The sequence below is a fragment of the Sus scrofa genome, chromosome 7 (assembly GCF_054392235.1).
Source record: "Sus scrofa isolate SSC_HxYL_T2T_F1_AM1 chromosome 7, Sscrofa_HxYL_maternal_Yorkshire_Landrace_v2.0, whole genome shotgun sequence".
Lineage (NCBI taxonomy): Eukaryota > Metazoa > Chordata > Mammalia > Artiodactyla > Suidae > Sus > Sus scrofa.
Window position 1 is genome coordinate 17,481,156 of NC_139389.1, and position 17,826 is coordinate 17,498,981.

Consider the following 17,826-nt stretch of genomic DNA (forward strand, 5'->3'; position numbering starts at 1 on the left):
GTCTGTATCCTCTCCACCCACTAGAATGTAGATTCCATGAGGACAAGTGTCTGCCTGCTTTGTCTATTGAGGTAAACCAAGCATCTTCAATAGTCCCTGAGTCAGGAGGGAATTAACCAAATATTTGTTAAATGACCAATATCAGAGTACTAGGCTTGCCTACAGATGTCAGGATTTAGTAGATTTTATTAGCTATTATAACTGTTCTGCAGTTAAGGTTACAAGATTAGGACACTTTTCTGTTTTCTATATCAGCATAAACATGAACTACATTGGTGATAAGGTTTTAGATACCATATGGAATGTACCTTTGGAAAAAACACCAAACAACGCTAGTTGATTTGCTTTCTTTTTCTAAAACAAAAGTATTATTCCTTAAAAAAACTTGACATATATATTTGTGTGTGTGTGTGTATAATAGTTTCAAGTATATAGCATAATGATTGTATAATCATTTCATGTATATAACATTGATATATATGGCATATATATGACATAATAACATGTATCACTGACATATATAACATATTAGTTTCAGGTGTACAGCACCATGATTCAATATTTGCATATACTGCAAAATAATCACCACGATAAGTCAAGTTAATATCCACACTATATATAGTTACATTTTTTTTCTTGTAGAAATTTCTAAGATCTCTTAGCAACTTTCAAATATGCCTTTAAGTATATTCCTTTTTTTGACTTAGTGCAATTAAGTAGGGCAAGTGGCTCTGAGTCTTAGGATCAAAGAATCATGTTTAAACATTTGCGTTGAGTAAGACTTCTCAGTGTCAACGCATAGAGAGCTTTCTTGAAAAGTCCACCTCTGATTAGGCCCACCTGGCTCCCTTGACACTGGTAAGGTGTGCAAGCATGGATCTGTGTAAAACATGTTATTTTTTCTGCTTGTCCATGCATTTCTTTCTAACTGTCTTGCGCTACCTCATTTGTCTCTCCTACCTTCCCTATCCAAATAGGTTATAATTCCTGCAGAAGATTTCTAGCAGGGTTGCATCTGCCTGCCTATTGGGAATTTTGGAAAGAACGACTGGGGTGGAGTTGTTCCAATATTAGAATTTTATTTCCAAGGTCCTAGAAAGCTTTTCAATTTCAAGAGCCCCTCATTATGAATATTAGCTTAGGAGGGGCTGCTTTTTAATTATTTATTTGATTACCATTTGCTGAGAGTAAAACAGCGAAGGGATGGTTAACAGGGGCAGATTCAGACGAAAGGAATGAGAAACTCTTGGAGAAAGTGGACAAACGTTGAAAGAGAACATTACCTGGGTTTTGTTTAGGTTGTGTGTCGGTCTGGCTCTGTAAAGGAATGGGTTGTTTTTCATTTTGTTTCCATTCATCTGCAGTGCTTTACAATGTATGTCTTATTTAAGTGTTGAACGGGAGTACTGACTTACTATTTGTTTTTACTGGCTAGTGATGCTTTGGTCCTGGTATTTGATAGAGTTCAGCAGAGGATCTTGAATGTATTTATTTCTGTGATTTGCTAAAGTAGCATAATACTTTTGATGATTCCTGATATAAAGTCGATGAAATACAGAAAAGTAAGGTAGAGATGCATTTGGACAAAACCTAAATTTATCTCCTGTCTTCTTTCTGGCTTTTCCATCGTTTATTCACTCATCTAGTACCATGATCTTGGATGCTTTTTTGACTCTTATATGGGTCTGCCTCATTCCCTCTGTATAGTCAGGCCTATTTCTTTTCCTGTATCCCTCACATCCTTTGCTTCTTTTCGCAAAGTTGGAATGCTATTATCGACTTGTTTCTGGTCTACTCCTTTTCTGTACCAGTCCCACACTTCCAGCCCTTCAAACCAGGTTAATGTTTCTCGTTTCCAACTCTGGACATACTGCTCTCTAGGACTACAATTTCTTAGTTTCCTTTTGCCTTACAGAATACATAAATACAGACTCTCCCGATTGGCATAAAGGATCCTCTGCAATGCATGAACCATCCTTTCAAGATTCTCCCCCATTATTACCCTTTAGTAATGTGTATGGCATAATGTGGGAGCATAATAACGAGAGATACTGCATGTCTTTAAAAAAATAAACATTGCTTGTGTTTAGATCAAACCTGATTATTATGACCTTAGAATGCTCTGTGTACTAATATCCCAGCTCTTTTGCCCACAATACAGGAGAATCCTTATATCAGAAAAATGATTCTAAGTGAATTGACAGATACATTGTCTTCCTATTTTGGCACCTCAGTATCCTCTCAGCCTCTCGAAACCCCGTCATAAAGTCATCACGAGTGTGTCACTCCACAAAAGCTGTCTTGCCCTCACATCCACACATCTCCTAGCCGTGCTTGAATTCACCATGACACTTCCTTTGCCATCACCTCTTATACTGGCTTTTCTCTACTGTATAATGTAGTAATTTGCATATTTATGTCACCTTCTCTTTCCCACAACTTTAGAGCCAACTTCTGGAATATATATGTACTTTTTAACCTCAATCGAAGTCCTTGTTGTGTCCATGGCATGTGCTTTACTCATCTGTGAGATCAGTGTGAACTTCCCGGGATTTTCATTTGTTCGTTTCTGTTTGGTAACCACTGCTGCTGTTCTTGCTATAGCAGGGCCATTTCTTTCAACATAATCTTACATGGAAATCTGTAAAAGAGGGGAAAAAATAGACTCACTCTGGTTGGCAGGGGAGTTATTGTTATTTTTTCCAAATATCCTCTTTTCAGCTACCCCTTGCTGATTCTACAGAACACTTGTGGCTTTGCTCAGTATTGTCTGAAATCTACAGTATTCAGCTTATATGTCACGGTCAAGCACAGAGAGGCCTTTCACTATCACCACCTGGGTTGTTTACCTGAAGTCTTAAATTTATGCTTGGAATAAACTTTATAGGAGAATAATGCATGAAGGTGTGGGCAAATGCGTGTGTTACACAATTGCATTGTCCTCCTTATCGCCAAATTTCACCTCTGATAAATACCATCCTCTCTGTGGGAAATAGCTAGACATTGAAGGAAAGCAGGCTAAGGGGGTAGCACAATAGAATTAGATGTTTTCAGCAATAAGTGACTTAGAAGGAAAGTACATACAGGTTTTTCCCATAGTCTTTTGCCTTTTAAAAGAAGAAAGCGGAAATATGAGAAAGCTGACATTCATCTTGCACGCGGAGGAAAAGGGAGAGATTGATACATTGGTTTGGGGCCAGGTCTTCTGTTGTGTTCTGAAAGGTTTGTGTCATCACAGCTGGAGACAAGAGCGGGACTCAGACAAAAACAACCTTTCTATGGGGGAAGAGGTTGGCTTTGCTGGTACGTGTTCCTGTACGTGTGTGAAAGGTTTCTGTGCATGACAGAAGAAAAGAGCCGCCTTCTGATTTGAGGAGGTGCCACATTTTGCTTAAATTCAGAACTATGGCAAGTCAATTATTAATGGCAAAGAAAACTCCTAATACAAAGGACAGTTTTGGAAAAGGAGTAGAGAAGAGGAAATGGAAGCAAAAGGGGAATATGAGATAATATTTTGGGTCTTCACCAAATAACAGCCGTCTAAGAGCATCTCATCCCTCACAACCCAAGGCTTTTACTCATGTTTCCCTTTTCTTATTTTTCCTTCCTTCTGTCTTCCTCTTCTATTCCTCTTCATCCTCCTTCTCTTCTATCCTTTTATTGCATCTCTATCAGGATGTGGGATGGAATATTTCCCTTTGTCTCTTGTCAAGGAATTCCTGCTAAAGCCCTAAAGATGCTGCAGAGACAGCCTGGCAATACCACCGCCTTCTCAAGAGAGCTGGCAAAGAGGCTGGCCCTCATCCCAGATTGTTTAGAGGGAGTTGAACAAGCTGAGCTGCCCTAATCCAGTTATCTCTTTCCATTCTCAATACATAGAAACTATATATATGCAGAAGGTTTTATAATACAGTGACCTAGCAGGGGATGTTGGTAAGGCCAACTATCTAATTATTGACAAAGATAATTACTCATGGTTCCAAAAGGAGAGAATGCCATCTCCTCTTTACGAATCCAACTTTCTAATCCACTCTGTGTCTATGTGACCAGGCAGAGAATTGCCCAGAGACCCCAGGATGGGGTCCGAAGCACACACAGTATTACTGCCATTCAGTTGTTTGGAGTGGTTATGAGGCATGAGTTTTCCCCTGGGCCAGCTAGCAGACAGCTGAGCTTAAGCCAGTTCATTTTCTCCAGGAGGATGCTTGCAGGGTGAGGGACACGGGAGCAGAAGCCGTGGAGGACACTGCCGGGGTGGGGGCGGGGCAGAGCCGTGGGTGCCAGAACACTTCCCCTGGTGAGAAAAGAACAGTGCAGTGGGGTGTCCCCAACTTGTGAATGTCCTGGAAAATCACAAGGGGGCCCCATAAGTGAGACACTTGTCACTCAGAGGGAGTTTCAGATCAGTCCCTCTTGGCCGTGGGAAGGCAACCGTAGCACCCCGTAAGTCAGCTCTGTCAGAACTTTCCATCCCTCCTCATCCTCTGTCCTATTCCAGCATAGCCAGAGGAGTGAACAAGCCCTGAAGAAATGGACGTATCTGCTTTCCCGAGGCCTCAACTAGGAAGCGAAACATTGAATAGGTTGAACCTGAGATGGAGCTGCACCTGGCTGGCCTGGGCTTGTTAACCCCAAAGTGACGAGGAATGTGAGGCACTGCTGAGGAGATGGGATCCTTGGCTGAAGATAGCCTCTGGAAGAGGATGAAACCAATTCATGCTTATATCTGCTGTGGGCTGAATCTTTGTGTCCACCTGAAATTTCACATGTCGAAATCCTAACCTCCCCTCGGTGGTGATAATATTCATAGGTGGGGCCTTTGGGAGGTGATCACATTATAAGGGTGGAGCCTCCTGAGTGAGGTTAGTGCTCTTATGTAAAAGAGACTTCTGCCACATGAGGGTACAACAAGGAGTACATTGACTGGCAGAGGGCCTCCTTCGCCTGACCATGTCATGGAAATCAGTATCTATTGTTTAGAAGTCTGGTATTTTGTTATAACTGCCCAGGACTAAGAAGCATTCTCACAATTTTTAGACAGTTCAGTAAACCTGTTGCTATTTGAGTCCATCACAGTTTTATAGCTCTTTTATACTGTCTGTTCTAAGGCTGTGAAAGTTGGCGCACACACGTGGCTGGCTTTGGTCAAGAATCCTGAGAATTCAGTCTTCTTAGTAGCATGACCAGCGTAATTAGTAATTATCTCATTCTTTGATTCTAATAATTTGACCCATCATAATTTGCTGTGACTCTAAAGTCAGCTGTTCATGGTCCTATTTGTAATGCTAGCGTCTGCTGTTTGTGACAAGTTTTAAAAGGAACTTCTCAATGGTAGGGATGAATTTTCCTTTGATTTTCTATTAAATGAAGATAAGGAACTTAGACAAGTTTGCTTTTTAAGATTTTTGACATCTCTACGGAGTCTTTATTTTTTTAAGAGGAGATGCGTTACACCCAAGCATGCATTAAAAAGCTATAAAACTAAAAGAATCTTTCTATGGGATGGAGCGTTAAGAAACAGTTAAGAAACAGACGGGATGGACGTGGGCTTAGCAGTTGCTGTCGTAGATGATTCGGCACTTGAGAAGCTTGAGATAATTGTCAATCTTATGTGAATCCCTGCGTAGGCAGTGGAGCAGGTTATAAAAAGCAAAAAGGCGAGTGTCTTCATCAGCCATCTGCAGGGAGGGAAGTCCGGACCACACAGAGTAGACCTCATTCTCCTTGATTCCAGGATGGACCTGAGCACCCATGAGAGAAGGGCTGATTAGTAGTGTTAACAGTATTTGCTTCTCTTTGTTGCTTCTCATTGACAACCTGAGATTTGGGGAAGGCACATTAATGTAAAACTCTAGACATGGATTTTTGAGCCAGTGTATCAGAAATCTATTAGTAATCTAAAACCTAGAAGCAGAACTCAAGTATAAGGCTTTGTTATGCGTGTGATCACAGATGAGGTATGGTTGTATGGGAGTAAAAAGATGGAGAAGGAGACAGCTGCTGTTTGAATATGTATGTGGATGTGATTAAGGAACAGAGTTGCATCACTTGAGGAACTGAGTGAAATAGTTCCTCAGTCTTGTCTCTGATGTGCACTTTTTATTGCATTTCTTCCAACAGGCTATCATCACTACATTTATCTTTTTCCCACTCGGAACTCATTCTCTTCTCCATATAGTATGTGTATTAAAGAGCTTAAAAATGATAGGGGGAGTTCCATTCGTGGCTCAGTGGTGAACAAACCCAACTAGATTCCATGAGGATGCAGGTTCGATCCCTGGCCTCACTCAGTGGGTTAAGGATCCAGCATTGCTGTGAGCTGTGGTGTAGGTCACAGACACAGCTCAGATCCTGTGTTGCTGTGTCTGTGGCATAGGCCAGCAGCTACAGCTCCAATTTGACCTCTAGCCTGAAAACTTCCATATGCCATTGGTTGCGCCCCCCCCCCAAAAAAAGATGGAGCTTGTGTTAAGTGGCTGAAGGGGAAGCTCATCTAGTCATGACTGTGACTAAGAAGATCTGCTGAAATTCAGGAGGACTTTTACAGTCCACCCAACACAGGTAACCCCCCTGAGGACTACATGCATTCTTTTGATGTCTCTGGGGTGGAAGGTACTGTGGAAAGTGCCTGTAAAAGGGGGGGGTGCTGGCAGTGGTGAGGGACAGGTGGTAGGGTGGAGAGCATGGCTGTGAGAACAAGAGGACCCTGAGCAGCATGAGGGGGAACACCATGCATCTTCATGCTTTGTTAGCCTCCGTGGGCTGGGAATCTCCAGAGACCAAGAGGCCAAGTAATGAGCGCAGCAACAGGGGATGTCCCTTGGTTTGGAGAGTTTCTAGCTACAGACCTGGGGTAACTGTGGACCCTGATCTGACAAACTAACTTTCTTCCACAGTGTAAGAATATTTTTTAAACCTGAGATTCCTTATTGGAATTTAAGAGTGTGTATGTGTGTGTGTGTGTTGCCTTGCTTTATATACATAATTTTTAAATTTTTGGTTCATTAGCCTTAAGCCAAAATTTACTGTGCAAAGGGCCATGATAGGAAGAAGAATAAATAAGTAAGCAGTATAAAAAAAAAGTACAAAATGAAGTATAATGGGACAAATAAGTGAGCTCAGAAAATAGGTGCCCACAGGAATGAAGAAAATAACTTGACAATCTAGGTGTTTATTTCATATATCCCAGGGTTAAAATGTGCTTTATTTGTGTTAGATATATTCTCCTCCCCTGAAAATAACAAAAGTAGTACAAGATACCATGTACCTTGTACACATTAAGAGAAAGAGAAGATCACACCTGTTATTGTGCCTGTAATCACATATTTTTTCTTGGGATGATACTTTGTTTCTGAGAACTTCAGGAAGCTGCTTAGACGTTACCTTGTTCATGTTGAGATCCTCTCATGTAAATGGAGATTTACATTGCAAATATTAACTCAGTGTAAATATGAGAAATTATTTGGGGAGAGTAAATGCAGTGATGTGAGTTTTGATTTTGGAGTCTCCCCCCCACCAAACAAACTGTAGAATGGGAGAACTTTCTGTCAACTGCAAAATAAAAAACATTCCAGAAAAGAGGCATCCTCATCTTTTGTGACCCACTGAAATCTAGGGCTTGTGGGACAGCATTTATGCTATTGCCTCATCTTTTCATTCTCCTTCCTTCCCTGAGAAGTATCTCCAGTGGAGCAGGGAAGACTGGGGAGAAATACCATCCAGTCTTTCTTTTGACTTTCTCTTTTCTCCCTTCCCACTCTCATCCTTTGGTTTGAGCAGGACGGGGAAGGAACACAAGCAGAATTTCAGTAGCAGATGTCCTGGGATACTTTGAGGAAGACATTTATGGTGCTGATTCTACTCTCACATTCTCTTTCCCTGGAAAATGTTTCAACCACCTGTGCCCAGGAGTAGTCAAGCTTTCACTGGATGTGTGTGGAGTGTAGGGAAATCTGTGACTGACCAAAATCACAGTAGAATTCTACAGTTCACTTACGATAGAATCCATCACTATGAATGGTCTAGGCTCTTGCTTTATTTAGTAGCAGTCTAGGAGATAGAATGCCTGGATCTTGTTCTGACAAAGAGAGATACTTCAAAACTCATTTCATATCACAGAGGTCACCTCTTTCGTTAGTGAGAAAAGCAAGGAAGCCCCGGGAGGCTGCTTACCTGGCCGACTATCTTCTCCATGCCTTCTAGAAGCCGTTTGTTTTGTTCCTCGATCTCTATGGCTCTCGAGAGGATAGCATCTGGGGCTTCCTGCATACCCCTCACTTCCGTGACCAGGTGATACAGCGGGTCATTCCAGGAGCGCAGCACTCTCAGTATCAAGTTCAGGAGGACTTCATGCTAATCGACCATGAGAAACAATCTCATTAAGATAAGTATCGTGATATGGGTTTAGTTACATGGGATTTTGCTCAGAGAGGCTGAGCTAAAATATCCCTCTGTTATCCCTGTGTCTATGCAGCAGTTTTCAAACATGGTAAAAGTTGTAAAAGCATAAAATGTCATCTCTGAGCTTATACATTGCTAGCATTTAAAAAAAACTGACTTATTTAAATAACTAATTCTTCTCATAATTTCTATAAACATAGAGAATTCTTTTTTTCTCTCTGAAGTTCAACTATCCTATCATTCAGTGACCTGTTTTATATTTGACCACTTTGCTTGGCCACGGAGAGAGACATAAGTATTTTGTAGAACTCGGTATGTGCCTGGTGTACCTGACTCGGGAAGGAGAGATTCCACCCAATGTCGAGGACAAAGGGCTCACATCATTTTCACCTATAGACTTATTCGTATTAATGAATTGGATCATTCATCAAGGTATTTGTTTTTTGACTGGTGATTTTGTTTTATGGTATTTGAACAAAGAGATAGTGAAGCAGACTTGGCATTTGTACACATGATTTCCTCAGTCTGTATAGACACCAGCCTCTCTTCTGCTCTCCGAGCAACCTATTCTGTTGACATTTATCAGAGAAGAAAATGGCCCAGTGCTGGCTTTAGTAACATCAGCAATGGAATTCACAATGGAGGCTTTTGCTCACTGGCAAAACGTAAACAGAGGTTTACTACTAGCAGGATGGGGCATGGACTTCTAAAGAGTTAGGCATCTCTGATTTAAAACTCTTGTTTTCTTGGTGTCTGTGAACTAGTCCAGTGGTACAGGAAATGAAGAATGGGGAAGAACAGAATAGACATGGCTATGGAAACACAACGAGGACGTGAAATTAAGGAGCTGTAAAGAAATGCACCTCAAGGAGTTCCTGTCATGGCGCAGTGGTTAACGAATCCCACTAGGGACCATGAGGTTGCGAGTTCGATCTCTGGCCTTGCTCAGTGGGTTAAGGATCCAGCGTTGCCGTGAGCTGTGATGTAGGTCACAGACGCGGCTCGGATCCCGCATTGCTGTGGCTCTGGTGTAGGCTGGAGGCTACAGCTCCGATTAGACCCCTAACCTGGGAACCTCCATATGCCGTGGGAGTGGCCCTAGAAAAGGCAAAAAAGAAAAGCACCTCAAAAGCTTTTGCACAGGGAATTCCCATTGTGGCTCAGCAGGTTACAGACCTGACTAGTATCCATGAGGACGTGCGTTTGATCCCTGGTCTCGCTCAGTGGTTTAAGGGTCTGGTGTTACCATGAGCTGTGGTGTAGGTCACAGACTTGGCTTGGATTCCACATTGCTGTGGCTGTAGAATAGGCCCTGAAGCTGCAGCTCCGATTTGACCCCTAGCCTGGGAACTTCCATATGCCTCAGGTTTGGCCCTAGAAAGCAAACAAACAAACAAGCAAAAAAACCAACCAAACAAAAAAAAACCTTTTGCATAGCAAAGGAAACTAAAAAAAAAAAAAAATGAAAAGACAACCCAGAGAATGGGAGAAAAACTTTGCTATCGATGCACCAGACAAGGGCCTAATCTCCAAAATATATAAACAACTCATACTACTTAACAACAACAACAAAAAAACCCATTGAAAAATGGGCAGAAGATGTAAATAGACAGGTCTTCAAAGAAGACATAAGGATGGCCAATAGGGACATGAAAAAAATGCTCAACATCACTAATTATTAGAGAAATTCAAATCAAACTACAATGAGGTACCACCTCACACCAGTCAGAATGACTGTCATTAACAAGTTGACAACAAATGCTGAAGAGGGTGTGGAGCAAAGGGTACCCTCCTTCACTGTTGGTGGGAATGTAAGTTGTACAACCACTATGAAAATCAGTATGGAGTTACCTCAGAAAACTAAATATAGAATTACCGTATGATCCAGCAATCCCACTCCTGGACATATATTTGGACAAAACTATAACTTAAAAAAATACAACAAAAAATAAATAATTAATTAATTTTAAAAAGGGAGTTCCTGTTGTGGTGCAGAGTAAGTGAATCTGACTAGGAATCATGAGGTTTCAGGTTTGATCCCTGGCCTTGCTCAGTGGGTTAAGGATCCGGCATTGCTGTGAGCATTGTAGACGTGGCTCAAATATGGCATTGCTGTGGCTCTGGTGTAGGCTGGCAGCAACAGCTCTGATTAACTCTTGACCCCTACCCTGGGAACTTCCATATTCTGCGAGTGCAGCCCTAAAAGGACAAAAGACCAAAAAAAAAAAATGTACCCACATGTTCACAGTGGCATTATTCACAGTAACCAAGATATGGAAACATCTAAATGTCCATTGACAGATGAATCAATTAAGAGATATGAGATATATACACACATATATACACACAATGGAATACTACCCAGCCATAAAAAAGACAAACGAATGCCATTTGTAGCAACATGGATGGAACTAGACATTCTCATACGAAGTGAAGTAAGCTAGAAAGAAAAAGACAAATATCATGATTATCTGTGGAATCTAAAATATGGCACAGATGATCCTATCTATAAAACAGAAACAGATCATGGCCAAGGAGAACAGACTTGTGGTTGCCTGGGTGAGGGGAGAGGGAGTAGGATGGATGGGGGGTTTGGGGTTTGGGGTTTGGGGATGCAAACTGTTACATTTGAAGTGGATGGGCAATGGGGCCCTCCTGTGCAGCACAGGAAACTGTGTATGCTTGGGCCACTCTGCTGTACAACAGAAATTGAAGAAACACTGTAAATTAGCTATAATTTTAAAATTGAAGACTGTGTAGTGGGTGGCTGTGCAGTTTGCTGGGGACATTGTAGCTTAACAATTAAGAGTGAGTGTTCTGAATTGGTTGAAGCCACTACTGGTTATACTGGTGCAAATTCCATAGCTTGACTGAGCCTTGGTATCTTATCTCAGTAAGTATAAGAACAGAGCCTGTACTGCAGGATTTTTTTGTGAGGATTAAATATAGTAATGCACTTAAAGTGGTTTGTAAAATGTGTGGTAATATAGTAGCTCTCAATAAAATTTACACTTATTTACATTTAAATTTACTTTTTTAAAACCCCTCTTCCTCCTTCTTTCTTTATTGTGTCATCATCATCATTAATTAGCTTAGTAGACAGAATGCTGGTAGCATTAACAAAGTTGTAGAGAAAGAACAGATTGTATTTAAGGGGGAGTATATGCGAAAATATTTGTTTTAAATCATGTTAAGACTGGAATTAGGGCAGAAAATCAGAAGGGAGTGATCATAATGATAAAAAATTGGAGCTGGGATAAACGATCAGGGCTTGATTTACAGACTTTGTTATCAACAGAACCGAGGCGACAATTGCAGTCATGGGGAAAAAAAACATAATATTTTATAAGACCTCATTTGGTGAGAGACTTGTAATTAAGAATAAGAGGTGACAGAGGAGTCCGTGAAGAATGAAGTAGGTGTCGGGGAAGTAGAAATAGAATGAAGGAGCATCTCGAAAGTCAGAAGTGAGGGTTCGAATGGTGACGCAGCATGTTGTGTTAACTGCATCTGTGTAGGAATCACTAGTAACATGGGATAAATAACTCTGGAATGGTCCTTCTGACATATTCATGAATTTCGCAAATCTTACATTTTACACATGGCCGTCCAACCCAGTTCATGCCTTCCTACAGTATCATATATGCAATCCTGGGTCTAATGCATTGGTTAAAATAATGTCTGCATGGACAGTTTATAGATGTGTTACTTATTTTGCTGCTACAAATCTTTAGTGAACACTTGATTTTACTCATAGTTCACCAACTATGTAATGTAATTTCTCTTCGATTGCATGTACTCTTCCACCTATCTTTGCGTGTACTGTTCCCATGACCTCAAATAATCTTCAACCTGGTAACACCAGTGTGCCCTCTCAGTTGTTTGGGCGGGGGGGAACTCAGAGGAAAAAAAGACTCACATGGATCTGTTGGGCTTGCTCTTTGTCTTCAGGCGTAGAGAGGGAGGAGGTGTGGCAGCTGTTGATGGCCTTGGTAATGAACCCTCTGCCCTGGGCATACCTTTTATCCTGGAAGTGATCAAGCAAATTCAGTTAGTTAGAGTTGTCTCGTCATTGGATAAGTGAACCCGTTACCAGAATATTAACACATTTGATAGATGTATACATTTTTTTTTTAGCTGAGAGCCACATAAAAATTGAAGGTCATTCTTTTTCATACCTTTTCTTTCTATTATCTCTATAAACAGTTTTTTCAGAAGTTCCTGTCATGGTGCAGCAGAAATGAATCTGACTAGGAACCATGAGGTTGCGGGTTTGATTTCTGGCCTTGCTCAGTGGGTTAAGGATCTGGCTGTGGTGTAGGTCACAGATGTGGCTTGGATCCCGCGTTGCTGTGGCTGTGGAGTAGGCCCACAGCTGTAGCCCCCATTAAACTCCTAGCCTGGGAACTTCCATATGCCATGGGTGTGGCCTTAAATAGACAAAAGACCAAAAGAAAAAAGAAAAAAAATTTTTTTCACTGAACTTTTCTAAATTTCAACCTTTTTCCTTCTTGTCTCTTCCCTTGTTTAATTTCACGCTTCCCACAAGTTATTATTTTGATAGCAAACATTGAAAGTACCCCAAATAGTAAATATTAAATGTTTTAAGTATCTCTTTAAAATATTTGAACTAAATATGGTGCATATATGCTTGTATTTAACCACTTAATTTCTTGTCTACTGTGGATCAGAACCAATAGGAGTTATAAAATTATAACTTTTCTTTTGACTAACCTCTGAATTCACCTACCTAAAGTTCATCAGAGATGCAGAATACAGTTTTGTTGATTGTGAAAAACTGGTAACTCAGAAAAACAGCATAAAATTCTGGGAAATTCTAAGCCCTGAACTCAGAATAAGAAGAAAAAAACAAAAAACAAAAAACTAGCTAACACATTAATAGAGAAAAAAACCAATCTTTAGCAAAAGATGTGAAATTTAAGGAGATTACTGGAAGATTTGGGAAAAAGATGGCCAGTCAGAAGTGGAGGATAAAAGAAAAATTAGTGCATAAAAAGAGCTTCTTGAATTTAATACAACCATTAAGCAGCATTTTTTTTTTTTAATCCACTGTCTGGTCCTTGATCTAAAAGAGTTAACAAACAACTTTCTAAGTACCTTCATTAGAAAGAAAATATTTGTTTCTAATTCTAAACCAACTCTTCTATTGTAGTTCTAAACCTACCCACTGCAAATCTTAGAATCATCATTTGCAGCATTTAAAATACTATTGCTGGAGTTCCCATCATGGCTCAGCAGTTAGTGAACCGACGAGCATCTGAGCATCCATGAGGATGTGAATTCGATCCCTGGCCTCGCTCAGTGGGTTAAGGATCTGGTGTTGCTGTGAGCTGTGGTGGAGGTTGCAGATGCCGCTGGGCTCCCGCGTTGCTGTTGCTTGGGCACAGGCTGGCAGCTACAGTTCTGGTTGGATCCCTAGCTTGGGAACCTCCATAGGCTGCAGGTGCAGCCCTAAAAAGACAAAAAATAAAAAATAAAAAAAAAATAAAAAAACCCTGCTATTGTTACGTTTGTTTTCCTGACATGGATTCAACTTCAGTTAATGTGGTCAGTCCACCCGTTCACTGCAATGCCTTATCTGCATTCTACCATGTGCTATGTGAACAAAGCCTAAGAAGGCACACAAGGACAAAAAATCAACATGCTTCCTTTTCCTCAGCCCCACCTAAAAGTACGTTATGGACTGAATGTTTGTGTCTCCCCACAATTCGTATGTTGAGGCCCCAGTCCCCGATGTACTGTGTTTAGAGATAAGGCCTATATGAAGGTAGTTAAGGTTAGAGGAGCTTGTAGGGTGGAGCCCTGACCCAATAGGGTTACTGTCTTTGTAAGGAGAAACACTCCGAGAGTTTTTTCTCTATCTCTGTTTCTCTGTCTGTCTCTCCCCCACCCTAAATGGGAGGCCACATGGAGAGCACAAGTTGGGAAGAAGACAGCCCTCACCAGAGCCTAACGGTGCTGGCACCCTGATTAGGGACTTCCAGCCCCAGAACTCGGAGGAAGTAAACTTCTGTCATTTAATCCACCCAGTCTGTAACTTTCTATTATGGCAGCCCAAGCTGACTAGGATAGGTGCTTAACATTTATTTTGGAGGCTTAAAAAATAAAATGAAGAGTTCCTGTTCTGGCTCTGGGGTAACGAACCTGACTAGTAGAGGATGCAGGTTTGATACTTGGCCTTGCTCGATGGGTTAAGGACGTGGCATTGCTGTGAGCTGCGGTATAGTTCTAATTCACAGCTTGGATCCCATGTTTTTGTGGCTGTGGCGTAGGCCAGCAGCTGCAGCTCTGATTTGACTCCTAGCCTGGAAAATTCCACATGCCACGGGTGTAGCCTTAACCCCCCCCCCAAAAAAAAGAATTAAATGAAATTGAAAAAGTGATTATGCTCTTCAAGAATCTTTAACATTTCATGAAAGTGACCCTTCCACTTCTACATCTTATGAGCTGATTTCTTTTTGTTTGTTTGTTTTAAACCTAGAAAGTATATTATTTGACGTTTGGCTGATGCACCTTTCTTGTTTCAAGAGTTGTAGAGCCCAGTGGCTTTGGCAAAGGTTCCTTCTGAACCTTGGCAAAGGTTCTTTCTGGAAAGATACAAGAAGTATGGTACTCACAAATTCGTTGAACATTTCCGAAGAGAGGTTATGGATGTAGTGGGACAGGATGACTGCACGGTCGAACAGGTCTCGAAGGGACACCTGGCAGTTGACAGCCCCGCTGGGGCAGATGGGCAGGGAGGCCACGCTCTTGCACAAGAACAGATTTGACACCAGCAGCAGTAGGAGCAGGAGTGACCCTGCTTAAATGCAAACATGAGCCGCTCTGAGATGATCTATTCAACTGAGGTTATCAGAAGCCATCCTGTCCACGGAAGCCCTATCTCTGCCAAGTGCCCCTCAGCGTGATTCGGTGCTGTAATAGCTGGGGTGGGGACCGATCAACACCTTCCACGGTACAAATTCAGATATGTAATTCTATTTGCACAGATATATAGTTTGGAAAGTAGGTTACTCCCTGCATTTTTGTATCGCTCCCAGAAGTGCTTCTATGCTTTGCGAACATTTGGAGCTTAAATTAATTTTGAGCCAGAGTGTTTAGGTCATTCTCTTAAGATAGTTGAATGTCTTAGGACTTTCTGCAGATTCTCAGCAGCCAAGCTTTCTAGGAGTCTGTAATTTTTTAACTCTATGTTGACTAATGCTTACATTTTAGACACTGAAATGGCAAGAGCAGCAGCACTGATGGGGTTGTCTGGTTAACCCCATTGTGCCTGATAAGAATAAACACGATTGACTGATCATTAATATTGAGTACTGAGAGAATTCTAAGTTAAAAAGGATACTGTAGCCTAGATCTGCTAACTCACCTTTAGTAACCCCATGCATTTCCTTGATACTTAGCCAAAAGCTTTAAGATTTTTTTTAAAGCTTCTGTTTCACAATAACCCTGTGAAATAGCCTTGACCTTCATTATTACCATTGAATTATGCTAATGAAACAAGAAGGCTTAGAGAAGGTAAGTGATTTCTTTTCCCCAAGTCCCATTTTTAGCAGATGGAGGCGGCTGGACGCCAATACTGTCATGTTTTCACTTTCCCATGTCACATCACACATGCGTGTGGGCTGTCAGTCTGCATATGTGGAATAGGGACCACACCAGGAGCTGGGATTACACAGTGCTTGCAGAGATCACTGACATTACTGGCAAATAAAAATACTTTGCCTTTGATTGTGTGATAACAGTGAGCCTAGAAAGTTGATTTTATCCACTTGTTCTTCTCTATACATAAAACACTTTTCAATCTTTGACAATCATCAGAGATTATTTAGTCACTAATTTACTGTCTCAGCAGATGGACAGATGTGAACCACTGTATATCAATAATTTACACTTTCAAAAGAAAAGAAACCATGTCATAAAATCACTTTTTAACTTCAGACTACTCCAAAAGAATGTTTAATGTAAAAATGTGTTCATCAGAAAACTAATTTCCAATGGAATCATCAATAAATGTAATTGGAAGTGTCCAGGATAAAGCAAAGCAAGTGCTAAGGATTTATGGTGAAAAAATGCGTAACTGCAAATACCTGAAAATATCTAAAAAGACTGTTTAGTATAGAATGTAACCAAACAACCTTTTAGCTGCAAAGTAAGAAATACTGGTGTTATAAGATGATTTATGTAAGATACTTTTAAATTTTCAAAAACATTATGTTTCCAAAGAATGTATTTTCAGTACATTATAGTCACATAATGTAGCTGCTTATAGATGTTTTATCTACAAGTACAAATAAAAAGTGCTTTGCAGATAGAGAAATTGGAATATTAGTTCTAGGAAAGTCATAACTGGATAGATATTCTTTAACCCTGACTACATTTATCTGTATTTTTATCATCTGAAGGCTTTTCACAGTCTAAGATGAGATAAAATATATAAATGTTTTTATTGTTTCATAAAATAAATTTTATGGTTGTTACTAATTTCTTTTTCTTGCAAATGTCAACCAAGAAAGTAAAGGCAATTAGTTATTACTAGCCTGTGTTTCCTTTTAAAATGTTATTTGGCTTAAATCCAATCAACAAAGTATTGCAGAAGACATTTCTGCTATCATTGTCTATATCATGGCTTCAGAGTTAAAAGTTTCATCAGGCTGACTCATCTTGGCCAAACTATGGAAGAGGCCTGGGAACTAGACAATGTCAGTTTCTACCTTCTGTGGTTGCAATAGATAGGACTCAGAGACACTTTTGGTCTTATTCCAGTCCGTGGTGTCTCCACTATGGCATTATTGGCAATTTGAGCTGGATAATTCCTTGTCCTGGGGGCCGTCCTGTGCATTGTAGTATGTTTAGCAGCATCTCTGACCTCCACTCACGAGATACCAGTAGTGCCTCTCCCCCAAATGAAGACAACCCCAAACATCTCTAGACATTCGCCAAATGTCTCTGGAAGGTATTCCCCCATTTGAGAGCTGTGTACTATTCTGTTGTGCCCTCATACAAGTGATTTCTTGAGCAGTGATTAGATACCTCTTCTAAACTCTGTAGTCCTGAAACCTCTGGCTAGAACATTAGCTAAAATGTCAAATGGATACCCCCACAGGAGTATTGATAAAGCCAACAACTCCATGAGCTGCTGCACATACCTTTCTGTGACGACCCTCTGTTGTCCATGGCGGTGATGATTTCGAGAAACACACTTCGCCAGGGGTGATCTGGTAGTCCCACAGCTTTCTCTTCCCCAGATATTGGCTTTATAAGCCTTTGACATCTTCATGAATATATTTAATCAGGCATTCCCTTCCCTTTTGCCAGTCATCTATTTCCGTCATTGAGATTACCCCCATAATTTCAAACATCAAATGGTATTCTATTTCTTATTCATATTCAGGAAGACATACT

General features: G+C 40.7%; 1 protein-coding gene and 1 long non-coding RNA gene across 3 annotated transcripts in view; one reads left to right on the forward strand and one right to left on the reverse strand.

Moving 5' to 3' along the window:
• Window positions 1-17,826, forward strand: part of LOC100512907 (uncharacterized) — a 1,315,914-nt gene that overhangs the window by 500,625 nt on the left and 797,463 nt on the right.
• Window positions 5,389-17,717, reverse strand: PRL (prolactin). 2 transcript variants are annotated; one of them, XM_005665624.4, is made up of 5 exons: window positions 17,571-17,717; window positions 15,039-15,223; window positions 12,320-12,427; window positions 8,173-8,352; window positions 5,389-5,741 (listed from the first exon to the last, which is right to left on the reverse strand). In XM_005665624.4, exons 1-5 carry the CDS (start codon window positions 17,596-17,598, stop codon window positions 5,550-5,552), a joined length of 693 nt encoding a protein of 230 aa, XP_005665681.2. In that variant the 5' UTR covers window positions 17,599-17,717; the 3' UTR covers window positions 5,389-5,549.